This window comes from Bactrocera latifrons, unplaced genomic scaffold (assembly GCF_001853355.1).
Source record: "Bactrocera latifrons isolate USDA-ARS-PBARC rearing strain unplaced genomic scaffold, ASM185335v1 scaffold_27, whole genome shotgun sequence".
NCBI classification, from domain to species: Eukaryota; Metazoa; Arthropoda; class Insecta; order Diptera; family Tephritidae; genus Bactrocera; species Bactrocera latifrons.
Window position 1 is genome coordinate 1,720,778 of NW_017536296.1, and position 20,012 is coordinate 1,740,789.

The 20,012-nt window shown below is 34.6% G+C and overlaps 1 protein-coding gene across 3 annotated transcripts in view; it reads right to left on the reverse strand.

Annotated features, from left to right (window-relative positions):
* Window positions 1-20,012, reverse strand: part of LOC108969929 (gamma-1-syntrophin) — a 78,207-nt gene that overhangs the window by 6,491 nt on the left and 51,704 nt on the right. For all 3 annotated transcript variants that reach the window (XM_018934948.1, XM_018934950.1, XM_018934949.1), the window contains exon 8: window positions 7,564-7,788. In XM_018934948.1, the coding sequence (XP_018790493.1) occupies window positions 7,564-7,788 (225 nt within the window). The remainder of the gene's footprint in view (window positions 1-7,563; window positions 7,789-20,012) is intronic.

The window sequence follows — 20,012 nt, forward strand, 5'->3', positions numbered from 1 at the left end:
TTATATATATGTCTATATACATATATAAAAACTATTAATATTTTACTGCATGTTGCTTTTTAAATGATAGAAAAAATTGTATTTTCCACTCAATATTAAGATGTAAAAAGTAAAACTGCTTCCGTTTTGCTTCAAAGCAACCCTCAAATGCCTGCATTATGAAAAATGCCTTGAAACTTATTAAATTAAAATCGCCTCTCAAAGAAAGAGCTGTAAGGTAATTGGCTTGCGTGTAATGTCGCACTAAGAATTACRAAGTTACAGTCTGTTATTTGCTGCYCTGCTATTAAAAATTAAGGGTAACTGTGATTTTCCTGTAATTTGTCATTTACATGTTCAACTGATCTACATTAAGATTAACCATGTTTGATCAGCAGAGAGTTTGATCTAAATATTACATTACATTTCATATATTAAGAATTACATTAAGATAAACAATTCCGAATACGAATATTTTAGTAAACAATATTAAATTTCATGAGATTAACTTCGCTTTCGGCTAGCTAGAGTAACTGCGCCGCCTGAACGCCTTTTTCTAGAAACTGTGTTTTTGAAGTCGGTTGGCAAGATTTCTCTATAACTATTCAAACGATTTGCATGAAATTTTACACAGGTATTTGAGATRAAATTTTTTTTCGATTACAACTATTTGAAAAAAAAAGTGTCGTTTGTTTGTTAAAAGTGTATGTTCGTAACGGCAAAAATTCTAATAAAATATTTACTTTTTTATATAAGAAGAAAATTGTTAAAAAAAAATTGTTGTTTTTAAACGAGGAAACCCATGTAACCCCACAAGTGAATTTTCTGATGACATCGACCATAACACCCTATTTAAGATGGATAGACGTCCTAAATGCGCTACTGTATATCAAAGATTTTTGAGAATTATAAATTGAATACATACATGTTTACCATCTTAGCTGGTTTCTTTTTCTATAAAACRTTCAACTCAGCTTGCTTTTAATAAGAGTCCTCCCATATTCAGGGTTGCAGATGGAAAATTGGGGCCCGGTTAGGCTACCAGGTTGTTCAATAAGTTTTGTCGTTTATAAGAAAACACAATTTTATGATTCAAAATACACTGTATTATTCAGTATAATCTCCTTGAACATTAATACACTTGCTCCAACGATCCTCCAATCTGTGCATCCCATCCCTGAAGTGAGATTCTGGAAGTTCTGCAAAATACGCTTCAACAGCCGTGAAAAACGCTTGCCACGCATACATTTTTTGACTTCTAGAAACTAATGGAAGTCGCTGGAGGCCAAATATGGTGAATACGGTGGATGCTCCAACAATTCGATCGTTAGTTAATGAATTTTAGAGATTGTCAAAATGCTGTTGTGACACGGTCCTGATGAAAAAAGGCTATTTTTTCGCGAGTTTTTCCTTCAACTGGTCAAAAAGATTGCAATAACATTTAGAATAAATTTGTTTTACCAGTTTGCAAGTAATCCGCAAACAAATTTCCTCTCGAGTAAAAAAACAACTCATGCCATAATCTTCTTGGTCGATTTCCGGACACGAACTCGTTTCGAAGCCGCACAATTAGGATCACAAAACTCTTTAGCCAATTGTTTTATTTCAGGATCATGGTGATAGATCCAAGTTTCATCTATGGTAATGAATCGACGCACAAAATCCACTTTGTAATTTTTAAAACCTCCAAATGTTGCTGAGAATATCTTTTTGTTCCATTGTTAGCGAATGCGACACTCATAGGGCATACAGTGTTCTAAAAGCCAAAATTTCACTTAAAATATGGCACACTGTGAAATGTGTACATTCTCTAGCAAATATTTCTTAGTCAATCGACGATTTTCCAAAATCATAGCCTGTATTTTTTCTATGATTTCTGGTGTTGATGCGCTTTTTGGATGTCCTTTACGTGGATCATCTTCAAGGCCTGTGCGACCACGTTTAAATTCAGCAACCAATCTTTCTACTGTTCTAATAGTAGGTGAACAATCATTGCACACTTCTAAGATTCTTTAGTGAATTTCTTTAAAAAATAAGAATTTTACACTGTACGATATTCCATTTTTTCCTTTGTAAAAAATATTGTGACATGGCGACACTAAATGGCTTGTAAACAAAGAATGAATTGACATATTGAAATGGAACTTCACATTACGCCCATATGAAGAAAAAAAAAAAAATTGAGGTACAATAAAATAATTAATCTAAGTACATAGCTTTCAAATATTTTCAGTTCATGATTATTTTTTGCTCTTCTTCTAAACACTGTAAAGTTTACTTAAAAATTTTCCCTGAAAACTGTCCAGCTTGCATATTCCATTTATAGSTAATGAGCTCACTCCTAATTTCTTTTCCTACGAAACAATCGAAAATCACAGTGTGAAATGTCTGGCATCCAGATAGCCCCTTTGTCAGCTACTTTGATTGTAATTTAGCCAATTTGCATACTGGCTGCAGTTGTGTGCACTGCATATCACATATACCTAGTTAAAGACACGCACCTTGTCACAGCATGAAATGCTTATCGATTTCCCACAATTTTCCTACACCCCCTCCGCGTTTGTGCTAATAAATCGATGGATATGAGTACACGCTCATATACAAGTATTTTTTGCATTTTCACAAATAGTTCTTAATACTTAGTTTTGCTGGTGTGGAGTTGTTAGTGCAAACAAGTTTGGTAACTATTGGTACCTTGGCACTACAACAAAAATGCGGCAAGAAATGCGCCAAAAAAAGGAGAGAAAATAATTATATGTGTGTAACTGTTAAATCACCGCATTATATCGGCGGTCATTGTACTTGGAGCAAAAAAGCAGACGACCACGAGGTCCTTTGAATGCCAACAACCAGTAACAGTAACTTGTCGGCATTGCTCGAATAAATGAGCAAGTATTTTTTGTTTAAGTATATGTAAAAGTCGCCGAACAAGTTAGTGAGCAAGCAATAGGATGGAAAGAGCTGCGGTGACCAATGGACATTATGGAAAAGTTGTGTTGAGCAAAAGTTAAGAGCTGAAAGCTCAAGGGCGGTGACGCCATGCGGGAAAAGTAGACATTCTACATAAACATATGTCTGTATATACATTTATACATTTGTGAGCTTATGAATTTTRGGTGTGCATGCTAGTGACCACAACTTAATATATATTAGCACATATGAGTTTTTGGTATTGTCGGCCTTGTGATTTCAGTGTCTGGTCTTGGTCTCATATTGTTGTTTGTACGAAAGCTTATAATATAGCTTAATATCTGCTCGGAAAGGTGGACATGTTCACACATATGCTTTTGCCAAATATTATACGAGATTGTTAGACATGCCAGCTTTACTGCTTTGTCCTTGGTAGCTGTGGCTTTGTGGGTAAAGGTAAGTAAAATGTCACGATTAAGTGTTTTTGTGCTCAGTTCTTTGCCAATAATGGTATAAGTACATTTTTACAGTGATTTGTGGCGAAAAGTCAAGAGATATTTACTTCGGTTAAATCTATTATATATTGTAGATTTGGYGGAGAGTGTTTTTATTTTTAAAATTTTGCTGATTTTTCTTTGATAATGATTTGAAGATTTTATTATAATTTTCAAATAATTTCCAGCCGAGTCATGGTGAACACCGCAAATTATTTTTCCCCAAGACGTTCCGAGGAAGCTCTGTTAACGGCTTATGCTTCAATATTTCTGCATGAAAAATTACCCTGTATTTTTTACTTTGAAAGCATTATCTCTACATATATCTGATATATTCTGGCATCTGCAAAACTATAAATTTAAAAATATATTGACCGTTATATAGGATATGAAGTCAACCGGAAGTCTTTATTTAGGTAAAAAGTCAATCATACGCACTGAGGACCTCATATTTGTTATTTGATAGTGATTTCCGGATCTTATGCAAATTTGTCTATTTGTAAACTGTATAATGAAATGGTAAGATGTCTCCAACAAGTTTAGTTGATATTGAGTTATGTACCTATAATTTATAAAAGGGCGATCTAAGCTTTTGTAGTTATCACAATTCAATTAAGAGAGATTAAACAATTTAATTACATAAAAAATAATTTAATATAAGAAAATATATCGTAACTGTATCAGAATGTGATCTACTCAAATACTTATACTCTGCAAAGTTCATCTTGTCGCAATTGGAAGAGTTCYTGCTGGACATTTTACAATAATAAGCATTTTACAAATATAAGGTTAAAAATACAGTCGGAAGTTGTTGAAAGAAGGTAGAAACTCTCAGGTACTTTATCTTCCATTTTCCAGCTATTACAAGACTGAGGTTTAAAAATCTTGGCAGTCATACCTTCGGCGAACYGAAASAGACCTTAAYGCCTCAAAAAWTTTTTATCAGGGTTTWTRGAATTAATTTTACAGGAGTTGTAGGTACTACAATGGACCGCGTTAGGAACGAACGCTTAAGCTAGCCTTTTAACMAAACCAACTCCTTCGGCCACAAAATTTTGGTACACTAAAGTAATGGCTTTTTTAATATTATAATCCTTTAGAAATGCCAGAAATATTTTGTCAAYCATACCTTAATACTTAAATCCAATTTTGTTCCCTCTTCATTATGCTCTGTAGYTCACGTACATAAAAATAGTGTTGCCAAAAAATTGCATTAAAAATATGAAATATGAAAGTCACCCGAAACAAATAATATCCTCTTGCCATTGAATGGCAAGTGGTCTGCACTTAAGTGCAGCCTCGAGAGCTGCAGMTATATGTGTGTGTCAACGGTCAATTGCCTTCATAAATGCAAGTGAATTGCATCAATAAATTGTCTTCAGYCTTGCTGGGATCTGTCTTTACTTGTTTCATGCTAAAGCTGTTACCGTTGTTGTTGGTTTGACGCTCTGCCAATAAGATTTGAGAAAAAACTGAAATACTATTTGCTTATATTTTTGTCGATTTTTATATATTACTTATCGAAAAAGTCTTTTCGTATTTCTAATAAAATTTAAACTTTTTTTTATTTTTATTAATAAATAATTAAATAATTAATAATTTTTGCCGAATTTTGACAAAATACGAAAAGACCCAAATTTCGTCCATGAACTCATGGCGCCTTCGCTGAAGCCCTTTATTATTTTTCAAAAACAGAAAAAAAATAAGGGGCAGCCAAATCTGGCGGATAAGTTGGATCACTCTCGTTTAATGTATGATTAAATAATCAATTATAATAATGCTAGCATTGCTCCAAAACGTGTTGAGTCGATCCGGAAGATATTTAGGTATCCCTGCTATCTTTCTGTTTGCCAGCACGGCATTTTTCAAGCATTGCTCGTAAGGGGAAAATTGTCGAAAATTTCACGACCTTTACTGAATGCGTTGTGCCACTCAAATACTTCTGTTTATGAGAAAGTAGATTTCCCACGATACTTCTGCAAATATTTTTAACGATTCCGTAGCCGAGATTCCATTGCGATGTCACAAATTTGGGGAAAAATGTTTGTCAATGCAGTTTGCGCGSGCTGTTTAAATAGGCCAGTACAAGTTATGTTTGATCTTGCGGTCACACCTGCATTTTCGAAATTCCTAAAAAATAAGATATGAGAAATCCATTATGATAATTTTGACGGTTTTTGTTTGTTGATAGTTTGATTTATATGCTTCTGATCAGTCTAGAGCGTTAGGGAATGGCTTAATGCAGGTTAGGTAAATCTGATAGGCTAATAAGCCACGCCTACACCATTTTACAGTCTTGCACCTAAGTAGTTCTTTCCATCGGGTTGTGATTTTTTTTACCCTGCTTCTGTCGAGATCAACGTATAGAGGTTTCCCAATGTTGATCACGTTTTCGGGTATTAGCCGTACAACATAGTTGGCAATCTCGTCCACTATTTCATTGCCCTCAATGCCTTTGTGGCTAGGTACTCAGTAGAAGTTAAGTTGCTTGCTTCTGGCCACAGTTTCCACCGCTGCACTGCTTCCTAAGACACTTCTGCCCGATATGCGATACGATGTTACTGCCTTGATTGCTGCTTTGCTGTGTGTTTGGAATTGATTAAAAATGCATTAGAGGCCATCTCTGCGGCTTCGCAATAGCCAAGACCTCAGCTTGGAATATACTGCAGTGGTTCGGCGACTTAAAAGGTTTTCTTACTAACTCTAAGTCTAACTCTGGACTGTAAATAAATGTAAATACTGTCTGGACATAAATGTTTAGAGTGTTACGCGTAGCTAACATACTTTTACGCCAGCCATCTTTTTTTATGTTTACTTTGAACCTTATTTCCCAGCTGAAAAGTGGGATGATATAGTTGGTGTTTGCCCAACCGCCCTTATAGCTATGCCCGAAGGTTCTATAATATATGTAAATTCTCCTGCAGTCAGTAGTCGCCCTGCCKATTTTGCTGCGCAGTTTTCAGCGAAGAGGTCTATAGGTTCAGTACGAGTTCCAAAGCCGCCGTTGGAGTGTTGTTTTAAAGCTCCTTTTATACACATCACAGAACATCTCTGAACCCTTTGTATTGGCTTTSGAGAGATAGATTTTCGTACGTTTTTCATCAAACTACTGCACCGTAGAGCAGAGAGTCCCCATGYTRTGCTGAGAATCTGTCTMCAAACATATAAAGCTTTGCTGRCTTTCCTCACTCCTTCATCAATGTTGTGCTTCTACAGCAGTTTGCTGGCTGATTCTCAAAGTCAAAGGTTTTGTTCTAATTTTTGAAGAACCTGTATCACCCTAAACCTTTAAATATTAAAGTTTGTAATGTCTACAGAGCAACATAAAATATGTCATATCTTCTACTATTGGAAAGAAAGTATATTGAAGTATTCTGCATTCCCCTGAAAAAAATACTCAGACTTTAAAGACTTTATTGGCCATCAATTCGATTATCGATTTCAATGAAAATTGCTCTTTACGGCAAAACAACACTCATTTACTGGTAGTTATGCAATATTACGGAGCCCTGCCCTTAATTCAACGAAAAGCGTGAATAAATCACGTCTCATAATTCACAAACACACATCTAAAGAACSTTACATAACGTTCGTGCGTGGCAAGGCTAAAGTACGTTGTGTAAAAGTTGTGAAGAAAATAATGTAGAGTACGCAAAATAACCAGATTATAAACAAAACTTCGTAGACAAGGTTAAGTTGCTACTAATTGCGGGACAACATGCAAAATGCCACAACGACAATGATGCGTTTCTGCCAAGAGCGGTTGTTCAAATGACTGACGCCCGGTAATTGTACTAATGGCCAGGAGAATACATACAAAGACAACGCAACAGCATTCATGCCACAAATATACATACAAACAAATAGACATGCTCGTCGTTTGGCGACCGRCGTGTGTGTTCGAGGCATTCAAGTGCTCACACAACCGCAATTGTGTGCCGAGAATTGTGTGTGGAATTTGGTTGGTTGCTTGCAACTTGCGGRGAAATGTGGCATGTGATGGAATAACCGTAATAACCGTAAAATGTAAAATTGTCTCATTTGTTTGAGCGGTTGTGTACAAATGGCATTTAAGTGGCTGTATTAAAACTAAATCGTGCTTACGCAAATTTACGCACACGCACATATGCTTATACATATAACATACATATGTATATACAAAATTGTWGAAAATACTTACGCCCAATTTAATTACGCTCGTCACTATGGYCGCATTCCAGCTATTTTCGATGCGCAGCAGCTCCTGCCGTGTCTCGACGCTCAGATAACGTGGCTCATGGCCGGAACTCTGCAACAGAAAGCAATGCTGACGACTATCCACCGTTTCCGATTCCTTCACGACACGAAACATCGTCTGATAGACTTTGTAGGCCACGAGTGCCTTCGACAAACCGGCGACATTTAACTGTAAATGAAAGCGGCGTGTAAAAGTAAAACGAAAATTTGTTAGAATTTGTGAAGGATCAGTTTGCAAGAAAGAAAATAAAGAACAAAAAGAACGTCARAAATAAAGAACAAAATAAAGTAGGTAAGAAATCAGCGCATTCAACTAACAAATTAGCAACGGCACATTAAATGGCGGGCCGAGGAACAATAGAAATTATTGCCAGCGCTCAGCTATTAATTTACCCACATCTAATTTGCTTTACACCGAAAACCATCTCGGCCTCTTACGACAACTTTTTTCATTTTTTCGCTTCTTAAAAAAGTGCCGGAAGGTCCGAAGCGTTGTGGTGATAAAAACGGAAATTGCATTTAGAATTGATTGAAATGGCGRCTTGACTTAATTTGGTGCAAACAATTGGCTAAAATAAAGTGTAGAAAGAAACGAATATATGCTTAGCGAAGCAAATCTACAACCGCCAAATGATTCTTTTTGGAGAGCTTTGTTGTTTCAATAAGCTCTGCAGACCCTTGTTATGATTATTGCTTTACATTTTCTACTTTATTATTGAGCAAAGTTTCAAGCATTTATATATTTAATTGCATCGATTGCTGCCCTATTTATTTTATCATAATACTGTTGGTATATTATTGCAGAACCTTGAGAAAAAATGGATTAAATAGATATAAATGTGTATAGAAGCTCACACAGTGAGGCATTAACGCTTAAAAACAGTGAAAAATAACTGAAATATCACAAATTGTTGAATTAACTTATGTTGGAGATTATTTTCATTTCAAGACATCCTCTCATATTTTTTGTAATGCAATAAATTAGACACAATTTTTATTACAATTTTAAACATTTTTATTGTTCTGTTTTTTAATTCTTAATTTTTATATAAATTTAAGAGTTTCTTTGCTAATAGTGTATGTTTGTAACAATAAAAATTTCTAATTAAATATTTCATTAACCAAACTTTGAATAGCTGCCTATGAAAAGCGTAACTGATATAAGTCATAAGTCTAAGTCTACAAAAGGCATAACTAATATAAAAGTTTCATTCAGACTACATAATGGGGTGAGCGTAACGATGCATAGAAAGAGATATMAAGATTATAAAGGTCTTAAAATAGTGTATAGAAATGGCACATCTAGCGCTAATTAATCCCCAGGTGGCTGCACTCCTACCTACCTACCTATTTAGAAGAGTTTTTTGCAACCGTATCAGATCTTTGGAACCGAGTGAACGAACCGAGTGAAGTATAAGATATCGAGATCTTTCATTATGATTCTAAAGGTAGTAAAATGATTTTCGAATGTAACTGTTTCAGTTTCTTTTTATATTAATTGTCATAAGTCACATATTGCTGAAGCTTTTTGTGAAATTCAATGAGGTTATAAATGAAGTGAGGTAAAAATTAACACAATTTGCTGAGTCTTATAACAATGGAGGGTGTTTTATGTTAACTATATTCAACCTTTGCCAGAAAAATCGTAAGCTTTAATAAGGCGTCACCTCTTTACTGTTTCAGTTTTAATAAGAAACTTTGCTTTCATTGGCGATAATCTAAAGTCGTCGGACTCCAGCTATATATTTATGATGGTAGAATATAGCAGATTAACTTACTTAATCAGATTAACTTACTTAGTCCGAGTAAGCTCGAGATAACTATGAACAAGAAATAAAATGAATATTTACTCCTTATTATTGATTTATTCCCAGGGGCTTCAATTAATCCTATTTTTCTTGAAATTTGTGTTATTATAAGTTTGGGCCTCCCAAAGTATTATATATTTAAAAGTATCGACAAATAGTATTTCTTCTAAACACTAAAGCGCAAATCTAGGGAATTTATTACGGAGGTAAAGAAAAAGTAATAAAATTCCTTACTCTCAGGCTAAATGTTGTTTCTAAAATATGCAGTCATATCACTATATAGCAATTTGTTATACACATTTGTAACTCTCTAGCCAGCCAGCCAAATGAGACACTGTAGCCTTGGACACAGCAATTTCGTAGCATCAACATTTCCGTTCGCCTTGAATCAACAACATTGGTTGCATTGCTGCATAGCCACAGCATAAAATACGATTTTTATCTGCATAGTATGAGTGCTTGGAGAAAATTTTGCGCACAAAATATTTCCATGCAGCATAATTTTTTGCTATCACCAACACAACGCTGTGCTCAGRATATGCTAAAAGGAAATGCGATTTTCAATTTCAACTTATTTTTATGCACTTCTTTGTGGTAAAGTATTTATTTATTTATTTTTTATATTTTCTCGTGGCTAGCACTGCACCGTGAGCTTAAAATTGGCTTACGTACACAAGCACACCCATACAAGTATGTGGGACTGCATATTTTTTGTTTAGCAATGATTTTCTTTGCAATCATTGCTTATTTGCTTGTGCTGACGTTTTTTCCATTGCAATACAATTGCACGTTCCAACTCGAGTTGCGGTGAGTTACTTGGCGCCTGTTGGCTGTCGGCTTGTGTATTTGTATGTATGGCAATATGTATGTGGGGTAGTTGCTAATATATTTTCTCTGTCTGCTGTTTTTACTTTGAGGTTTTTAAAAACAAGTTCATTTCGTTGCTTTAAGCTACATCCCTTGCTTATGTGCGCATATATGGTAAGTAGTCACATGTGCAACTCATTCACTTCCAAGTCCACGTGGCGTATACGTGACATATGTCAGTGCAGTAATCTTGTTGTCGACTTTGTTGTCGACCTGCGTACAAAWTTTTTCTTTATTGCAATTCTATGTTCCTTTGGTGCATTATTGCATTAAATCTTAAGAGTACTAGCCATAACTGGAAAATTTGTGTGTATGTGTATGGGTAAGTGTATGTRGAATTAAGGACATGAATTTTAAATACTTTTGAATGTTCAGAATATGAGCCAAAGCTTATTGGATAATTAAGGGGGAAACATTACCTCTATGTAATATTTGATCAGTCTTTGTGATGTTTTTTAATTTTTATTATTTTTGGAMTATATTATTTTTGGAATAGTTTTGACTTCAACAAAACAATGTTCGAGCTGAAGCAATGATAACATAAAAATAGTTTTAACAAATTTCCATCAGATTTTCTTCAAAAGTCGATTATAAAAAATTTTGTAATCATAATTTTACACCTATAATAAGATCTTAGTATCTCAGTGCTCTGGTCAACTCAAAMTTTTTATAGTAAAGTAACAATATTCATGATTATGCTTTAGTTTTTAGAACTTACAAATATAGTTTCAAATTTTCCGATTGTGTACTTCTATTATATCCAGCGAAGGAGAGAGATTAATGGCTTGGGTACAGCTCCTCCGGAGATATGTGTAAAGTGTAATTTAAATAAAATTGTGAAAGCCTTCCCAAAAGCTTTTGAAAAATATTTCATACCGAAGTTAAATTTCTCGAATAGAGTTGTCAGTTGTCGTTAAATTCATATTAAATCTATACTATGTTTTAAATTTTTTTGAGGAAGTTTTTTGAAAAGCTATTTAAAAAATCAATAATATCGAGATTCTATTTCTCGAATAGAGTTGCCACAGTTGTCGTAAAAGTTAAATTAAAACTAAATTGTATTTTGAATAATATTGTGAAAGCCTTCTGAAAAGCATTTGAAAAATAATAAATTTATAGATTTTTWAAATATTTGAGAGTAGAACTTAAACTGAAGAAAACATGTGCTGCAAAAAGCCAAAACTTAAGACATTTTTGTTAATTATCCGGAAAGGTTTTGAGAAGCTTTTATCACACACATTCTACGATCGAAAATTATGAAAACAAGTAAGGAAGGGCTAAGTTCGGGTGTCACCGAACATTTTATATTCTCGCATGATAAAGTGATAATCGAGATTTCAGGCGTGGTTGTGAACCGATTTCACCCATATTTGGTGAATGGTGATGTCATCAGGGCGTTAAGAAAATATCRTATACCGAATTTCATTGAAATCGGTGGAGTACTTCTTATGGTTTTTGGTCCATAAGTGGGCGACGCMACACCCATTTTCAATTTTWAAAAAAACCCTGGATGCAGCTTCCTTCTGACATTTCTTCCGTAAAATTTAGTATTTCTGACGTTTTTTGTTAGTCGGTTAACGCACTTTTAGTGATTTTCTACATAACCTATGTACAGAAGGTGGGCGTGGTTATTATCCGATTTCTTCCATTTTTTAWCTGTATATGGAAATGCCTCAACGAAACAACTCTKTAGAGATTGGTTGACATAGCTATAGYAGTTTCCGAGATATGTACAAAAAACTTAGTAGGGGGCGGGGCCACGCCCACTTTTMCAAAAAAATTACGTCCAAATATGCCTCTCCCTAATGCGATCCTTTGTACCAAATTTCATTTTAATATCTTTATTTATGGCTAATTTATGACACTTTATAGGTTTTCGGTTTCCGCCATTTTGTGGGCGTGGAGTGGGCCGATTTTGCCCGAACTTAACCTTCTTATGGAGCCAAGGTATACGTGTACCAAGTTTCACCATGATATCTCAATTTTTAATCAAGTTACAGCTTTCACGGATGGACGGATAGACAGACATCCGGATTTCAACTCTACTCGTCACCCTGATCACTTTGGTATATATGTATAAGCCTATTTCTGACTCTTTTAGTTTTAGGACTTACAAACAACCGTTATGTGAACAAAATTATAATACTCTCTTTAGCAACTTTGTTGCGAGAGTATAAAAATATTATGGAGTTTGGATTTATTTTCTTTTGTTTCGTCGTGTGCTATGTGACTTAAGGCAACCAAGACTGCTCTTAAAGCTATTTACATATATTATATAATAAAGAATGGACGCTAATCTATTGTGAGAGACATTGTGAAAATCTTTTTGTTACAAAAATGGAAATATGTTGGTTGTATTTCGAAGATTTCATGAGTTTGAGCAAATAATTCAAAGTTCATATTTCTAAAAACAAAGAGTTGGTTCGAATTACTTTCTAAAACCTCCTTATACTTCTTTAGCCTGGGAAAACCATTGAGACTTTCTTTCCAAGCTGGACAAGTGGTTCAATCCCAATGGTTTTTACAGACTGACTGAGACTGGCTTTCCAAGCTGAAGAAGTGGTCCACTTATGAAAGACTAATCAATTATATGAAAATAAAGTTGGCCATTGCCATTATTGAAGCTTTTACTTTATAAATGCTCGAAGTGTCCTCTTAGACAAAAAAAAAAAAAAAAAAAAAAAAAAAAAAAAAAAAAAAAAAAAAAAAATAACAAATAGAATGTTGCAAAGGCTAACAGATCCATATTAGCCACTTTGAAATTTTTTGTATAAATACTAGTCAATATTAGGGGCGCTTATTAAATAACAACTTCAGAAATTACCCTTATGCTACAAAACTATGATTTCCTTGTGGGTAAAATTGTTACCTGTGGTTATAACAAACTAACTTCATTCACACCAAAATCAAAAATGTATGCCCGTACATACGTATGTCAGTTTTCATCTACAGAATTCGAAATTTATATTAAATATTTTTATTTTTTTTACCACACATCCGACATTCTGTCGTAAATTTCCGTACAATTTTTCAATATCTGCAGTTGAAGGTTGCTGAAATTGTTRTTGTTGGCTTATGTATGAAATTCGCATTGGTTCCCATTAGGAGGTAGGTAAATTGAGTAATCCTAAATTTCAACTATTTAGCACTTTGTTTACACATATAGAAAACGCTGGGCTTACCAGAAAGACAAAGGAATTTGCCGAAGGGAGACAAAAATAAAGGAAMTGTCAAAATCACCGATTTACTGCGTATTTGGCAATCCAATTTGATGGATTATCTAATATTTAACACAATCCTATATATACTATGCGACATAAATATGCGAACTGTTTTCAACAAAAAAATATCGATTATCAAGTCTAAGGGCAGTTGTAATTTTTCGAAAAATAAATGTCCCTAAATTGTTCAACAATAGGCAAAGTTGCCAATACTTATTGCCGCAAGCACTGAAAAGCAATCAGTAATGCGAGAAAAATTTGTATTGACAGCAATGAAAAAGATGCTTTCAGTCGACGTGGAGAGTAGATTACAAAGGACCAAATGATGGCAGCCATAGTTGATGGCGGCGGACACGCACGCGACAATCTTGTAATCCTCGTAAAGTGGATGGATGATAAAGTAAGAATATGGATTGGAAAATAAGGTAAYGCTATTAAACTAAGACCAAAATATAAGTAAAAGTGTTTGTCAGTTGAAATGTGACATGATGTATAATTCTGACAACGGACACAAGTGAAAATATATGTATGCTACACGGAGTGGATGGCTGCAAAAGGTGGTTCAAATATATTTTTTAAAGATGGAAAGCTAAGAGAAGACWTATGTGCGTCTATTCTAATAGATGTGAAATATTGAAATTTCGTCGAAATCTGCGGTCGTTTGTATAATGAAAATTTCAACTGGATTAACAATTTTCAATTTCATCCATCCTCTTTTATAGATCCAGTTTACAGTTTCTGGAGGACATATTTCGCAGAGCAATAGCAATCTTCTCTTTTTTAAATTTCATTGGTATTTCGATGTTACTTGATAATTGTAAGTTTCTCTGTTTTTCGATCAATAACAAGGCGCAGATATCAGAACAAGCTTGGTCTCGCATGTAGGAGCAAAGTAAGCTCTTTTAAACTACCTGAAAGTTWTTTTTGTAGACCTCAGTTGCTTATTTTACTCAAATTTCATTTCGGCTGGTAACTTTTTCGATCTAAGAGTCGCATACCTCGAGCAACCTGTAGAATGCGGTGGAATACGGTGAAGTAGGTCCAAGCATAATTCGTTCAATGTATTGCGTGCGTTGCCGATATGAAGAGCATTTTGTTCCTTCCCAATTGCGATCGTCWTCTTCGGAGAAGGTTCACATCTAAGGTACACTGATTGCTACTTAATTTCTAGTGTGCATCAGTGTACCTGCGTTTAGTCTTCGGTCACCAACCGACACCGAATCTCCTTCGAATTGTACTTAAAAAATTATCAAACAGCTTAAAATATTGTATTGTGGTATTGTGGTTACTTTTGTTGTATGGAGAACGCAAACATAGCATACATCGCACTGACAGCTTTCTCGTGATTAATAGTTCATTCTCAATTTTGCTATCTACCGTTCTAAAAATCGACGTTCGATCATGTTAAAACTCATTTAACCAATTTTGACTGTCTTCATCAAAGCTGATGTRACCATATACAAAGCTCTTTGATTTTCCTATGAGATTTCCTAACCGATGAGAAGAAATGAATCGAATCTTCTAAAGCTCACGAGCGTGTCTATTCTCAAAACAAAACGCCGTCTACGAAAATGTAATAAATGAAAGTAGTTTTCTCTCGCGCTCATCTGTTTTTGAGGCTATGTAATTATTGGACCACCCTCATTAGTCCCATTTACCGTTATTGTTCCTTGTTGCACGCAGGCATAGTATTGGTCCTGCGGATACCCTTAATTGCCGCTGGCTGTCTTCTACAAGGGTTATGGAGTAGTGAAAATTCTTTTCCTCTATAATAAACCAACAAGAAGCAAAACAAGAGTTATTCTATTATTTAAAGAAATTAATAAAAAAGAATCCGTTCTACGGACTACCTTTTGCGCAAAAAGCWGCAAATGCCACATATTTGCGGAGCCAGATGTTAAATATACGCATTTAACCCCAGTGCGGTAAAACCATGAAGAATCAATAGCACGCAGGTGACAGTCGGTACACATGTGCATAAATAACTACCTACCATTTTACGCCGGCAAAGACCATGACGTTGATAGACACACAACTACATATAAGTAAATGTATACATATACATATGTATATATGTATATAAGGCATAAATAGGTACAACATGCGTGATTGGTGTTGATATTACTGGCGCATCGGAGGCCATTCACCGATATGTAAATATACACAGTTCATGACACGCAGCTGTGCGAAAATGCCGAAACATTGAAACACCAAAAAGGTGCACTGTATGTGCGCAAATATATGCATGTATGTATATAGGTATTTAAAAAGCCAGACAAAAGGTGTGCGTGTGGGCGCTCAGGTGGCAGGTGGCAGGTGAAGGTGTACAAAAAAAATTTGCATGTAACAAAATCGTCGAAATAAAGGAAACCGCAAAGCAAATCAAAAATAAGCCAAATTACATACATACACAGTATGGTAAATATATGGTAGGCTCTTGTGCAACAATGTCGAGAATTTAATTGAAAACAAAGAAATTTTTTTTTGCAAAATAAATCGATCGATATTTCGAAAATATGCTGATGTTGCTGCGTGTGACRCGTGGCGTGAACAAATATTTGCGTGTACACACTTTGTTATAAATAAATTAAGCAAACACGTTATTTTAAACACATTTGTAATGCATGTATGTATATGTGTATCGGTGTTTCAAGTGTGTGACTAATAACTAAAAATAACTCATGCGATTAATTTAAATTAAGCGGGTTGGTAAAGTAATACAACACTGTTTTATATCAATGCTGCATTACGGTTCTTTTAACTATTTTATTGGGCAAAAATAAAAATATTTTCTACATTTTATTAATAATGAAAATATTTTAAGTTAAATTTTATCCATAAAGACATTTTGGGACATGATACTGCTGGAAGGGGTTGTTCGAGGCTTTCTCGGTGAATAGTTGTAGGTCGATGCTTTAGACATGTGATGAAAAAATTAATGATTTACCAGGTTGTTCAAAAATTTGTATCGCTTTATAAGAAAAACACAATTTTATGTTTCAAAATACATTTTATTATTCAGTATAACCCCCATGAACATTAATACACTTGCTCCAATGATCCACCAATCTCCGAATTACATGGTGAAAAAGGACTTTTTCTTCGAATTTTTTCCTTCAACTGATCCAAAAGGTTGCAATAGTATTTAAAGTTAATTGCTTTACCAGTTTGCAAGTAATCCAAAAACAAAATTCCTCTCGCATTGCAGMAAACTGATGCCATAACTTTCTTRGYCGATTTCCGGACACGACCTCGTTACGAAGCAGAACAACCAGTTTCACACCACTCTTTAGCCCCTTGTTTCCCTCAATAGATTGGCTCCGTCATTGTCTGTATGGCGGATATGAAAAAGTTATTGATCACGACACCATGGCGTTCCTTATTGACGGTAACATTAAGACTTGATTTTTGAAGAAATACGRTCCAAMCCTGTCCATAGAGTACACSKTKTGAAGATGTTACGGGGCCTCAGCAATGGCTTGTGAATTATCGCCATTCCGCAYGCGACAATTTGGTTTAATAATTGACCCATTTAACAAAAAGTTAGCTTGATGATTGAGCAAAATTTTGTTATGAAAATCTGTATAACTGGTCATCTTGTTTGATAATAAATTTGCACCATTTGCAAACATTGTTCCGGTACTACCAGATCTACTTAAAATGTAAGGTTATTCATTTTCTAGACAGTCATTTTCACAATAAATTTTATAAAATCTCAAGACGTGTTGAGAAACGCAACCACGAGATCTGTTTGGTTCGGATAATTTTTTTTTATATTTTTTTATGGAATTTTTCTCAGCATATTTTATTTGATTTTCATTTGGATCTAATTTTAATCATATAACTAGAGAAACTACTAAATTTGGCTTCGCCCTTGTCGGTATGAAATATCTCTTAAAGTTCTTTGGTTAGATGTCTGTCAATTGCAGTGAAGATATGAAACTCAATATATTTAATTTTAGTATTGCGAAAGCCAGATAGTTAAAACGATTTGGTGTTGATTTTTGATCGATGGTTGTCWATTGGCCAATGCCTTTTTAGAACACTAATAACTAGGAAAATACTAATTTTGGTGTAAGTAAATAGTAGCAAAGGCTTCTTTAATTCTTTTCTAGGGCTGAAGGAAAAAACTGTGTGATGACAACAGAGCTCTATTTGTTGATATCTTTAAGTCTTCCCTACTGACAGATACCAACAAAAATTCCATAAAGTAGCTCAATACAATTWATATTGATGTATCGATTAATTTTGAACACAAAAGCAACGAGCTCAAAAACGATTATGAAAAATATTCCACAAAAGTGAAGTTTCTCTCTCAAGTCATTATGGCATAGCTTAAGTACCATTTATCAGAAGCGCTTATGTGCAGACAAACAAAGGAAAAAGTTAGTTGAACTTGAGTTTTCAGACGTATTATCTAAATTTAAGTTTTGACTTTAGTTCATACTTATTTGGTTTCGCTTTGCCCAAAACAGATAACTTTATACTTACAGTAATATGGATGCTGCTTTATTACTCTGGAATGGGTTTTGGTGGTTTTAATGCTTGACCCTGACCCATTAAGAAAAATAATAGTTTTTATCGTTATTATTTGCATTAGTTAATTTTCTGCTTTGCGTGGCTAACTACATTGTATTTTTCGCCAGTAATTGCAAACAGCAAGTGTAACGCCTTAGAGTATGCTACGATTTTTTTAACTGCCAACAAAAMCATTTAGTACTCTCAAAGAAAACTAGACATATTTTTCTTAAGAAAACTGCCAGATATATTTTTCTGAAGGCATTAAATTGGTGAAATAATATTAAATAAATAATACAATTACAGTGATTTTAATAGTAACTAATATTGAAGAAATTTAACGTGTTCTAAATATATCTCAACCTAACTGGTAATTTACATTGCAATAATGTGAATATGCTTATTTTCAACTTTAAATTAGCAATTGTTGGTTCGTTAAGTATATTACATTATATAATATTTGCACCCCTTCGCAACACAGAAAGGGGTTGTTGTTGCATRCTTTGAATAGTCCGCGTAATGCCACTTTACTAAGTGTGTGTTATGCATAACTGCATGCTATGTTGAAAGCAAGCAAACTCATTCAGAAATGTGAAAAAAAAATAGTTATATAAATTAAAATTTGTTGACGAGTATGGTGTGCACTTTTAATGAGCAACATTTGCAAGTGGTAATACGTGGCGTATGAGTGGTGTGTGTTGACGCAACAGCCTCGTAGCACATTAATGTGTAATTGTATGTATTTATTTGTATGCTTTGCATTAATACACTAGTCGAATGCATATGTTTTTCAATTTATGTGCACAAAATGCATGAGCAGCCGCACGCTCATTCATTAATTAATGTACGCACTCGCTTATATTTAACTTGTAAAATTTCAAATATATACACACATACATATACTATGTGGTATATGAGTTTCATATGCTTGCAAATACTATAAACATATATGTGTGTACCAGCACAGTTGCATTTCATTTGCGGTTGTGCATTACTTTGGCCCAAATTTGTGCACAAATTTGAAATTCAAGTTATGAATGAATGTGAAAAGGCATTTGGGTCAATAAATTGAATAAAAGAAGTGAGCGAGAGCTAAGTTCGCATGTAACCGAAAATTTTGTACTACGCCAGTTTTCAGTGTTTGATGATGGGGAATATTTTTGGGTATTGGAAAACAAGGTATATGAGAATTTAATATTCTTGAGTCCAAAATTATAACTCGATTTCTTTCATATTTAGTAGTCCTTTGTRAGGCCATAGAAAAGAAGAACTCCTCTGTTCGAACTCATAAATTACTTAAACGCTTATTAGCCAATACAAACTTGCACAGTCGTTTTTTTTCCATTTCCGCCAGCTCGGTGAGATGTYTGAAGGTATGCGCTACCAGGTAAGTTCCTCTTGATATGGTGTCGTAGAGCCAGAGGACCACTTTCAGTGAGTGAACCCACCTTTTGCTTTTCTAAAGGAGTACAAGGCAATATTATGCTCTCTCTTTGATATTCGACTGTATCTGCTGGTTGCAGACGGATGTCTCCCATTTGCGTCAGCGGTGTCACTAAGATCTTGTACCTTCTAGGGAATTAAACCATGTCGGTTTTTTTTCGATGGATGCCGAGACCGATTACGACAACTTAATTTGTTGCGACGCTGAGATATTTCTGTATCAATTCGTAARCAATTCTCAGGGGCTTTCCTTTGATCACAAAAGGCACATCGTCTGCATAGATAATCACCCGGCAGCCACGATCTTCACGTTTTTTTAAGTAGTAGTAATTTAAGACAAATTCCTTACTCGATTTTCTCATCCATTTTAAAAGTCGGAACGAACTACTGAGGTGTACCGACTTTTGTTTTTTGCTTAAATCTCTTTAAAACTAATCTAAGAATATGTCCCCAAAGTTTTAGATGAGAATTCGAAATATTTTTGAAACCAGAAGGGAAATAGTGACGGAACGCCTAGCAGATTTACGAGCGATTCA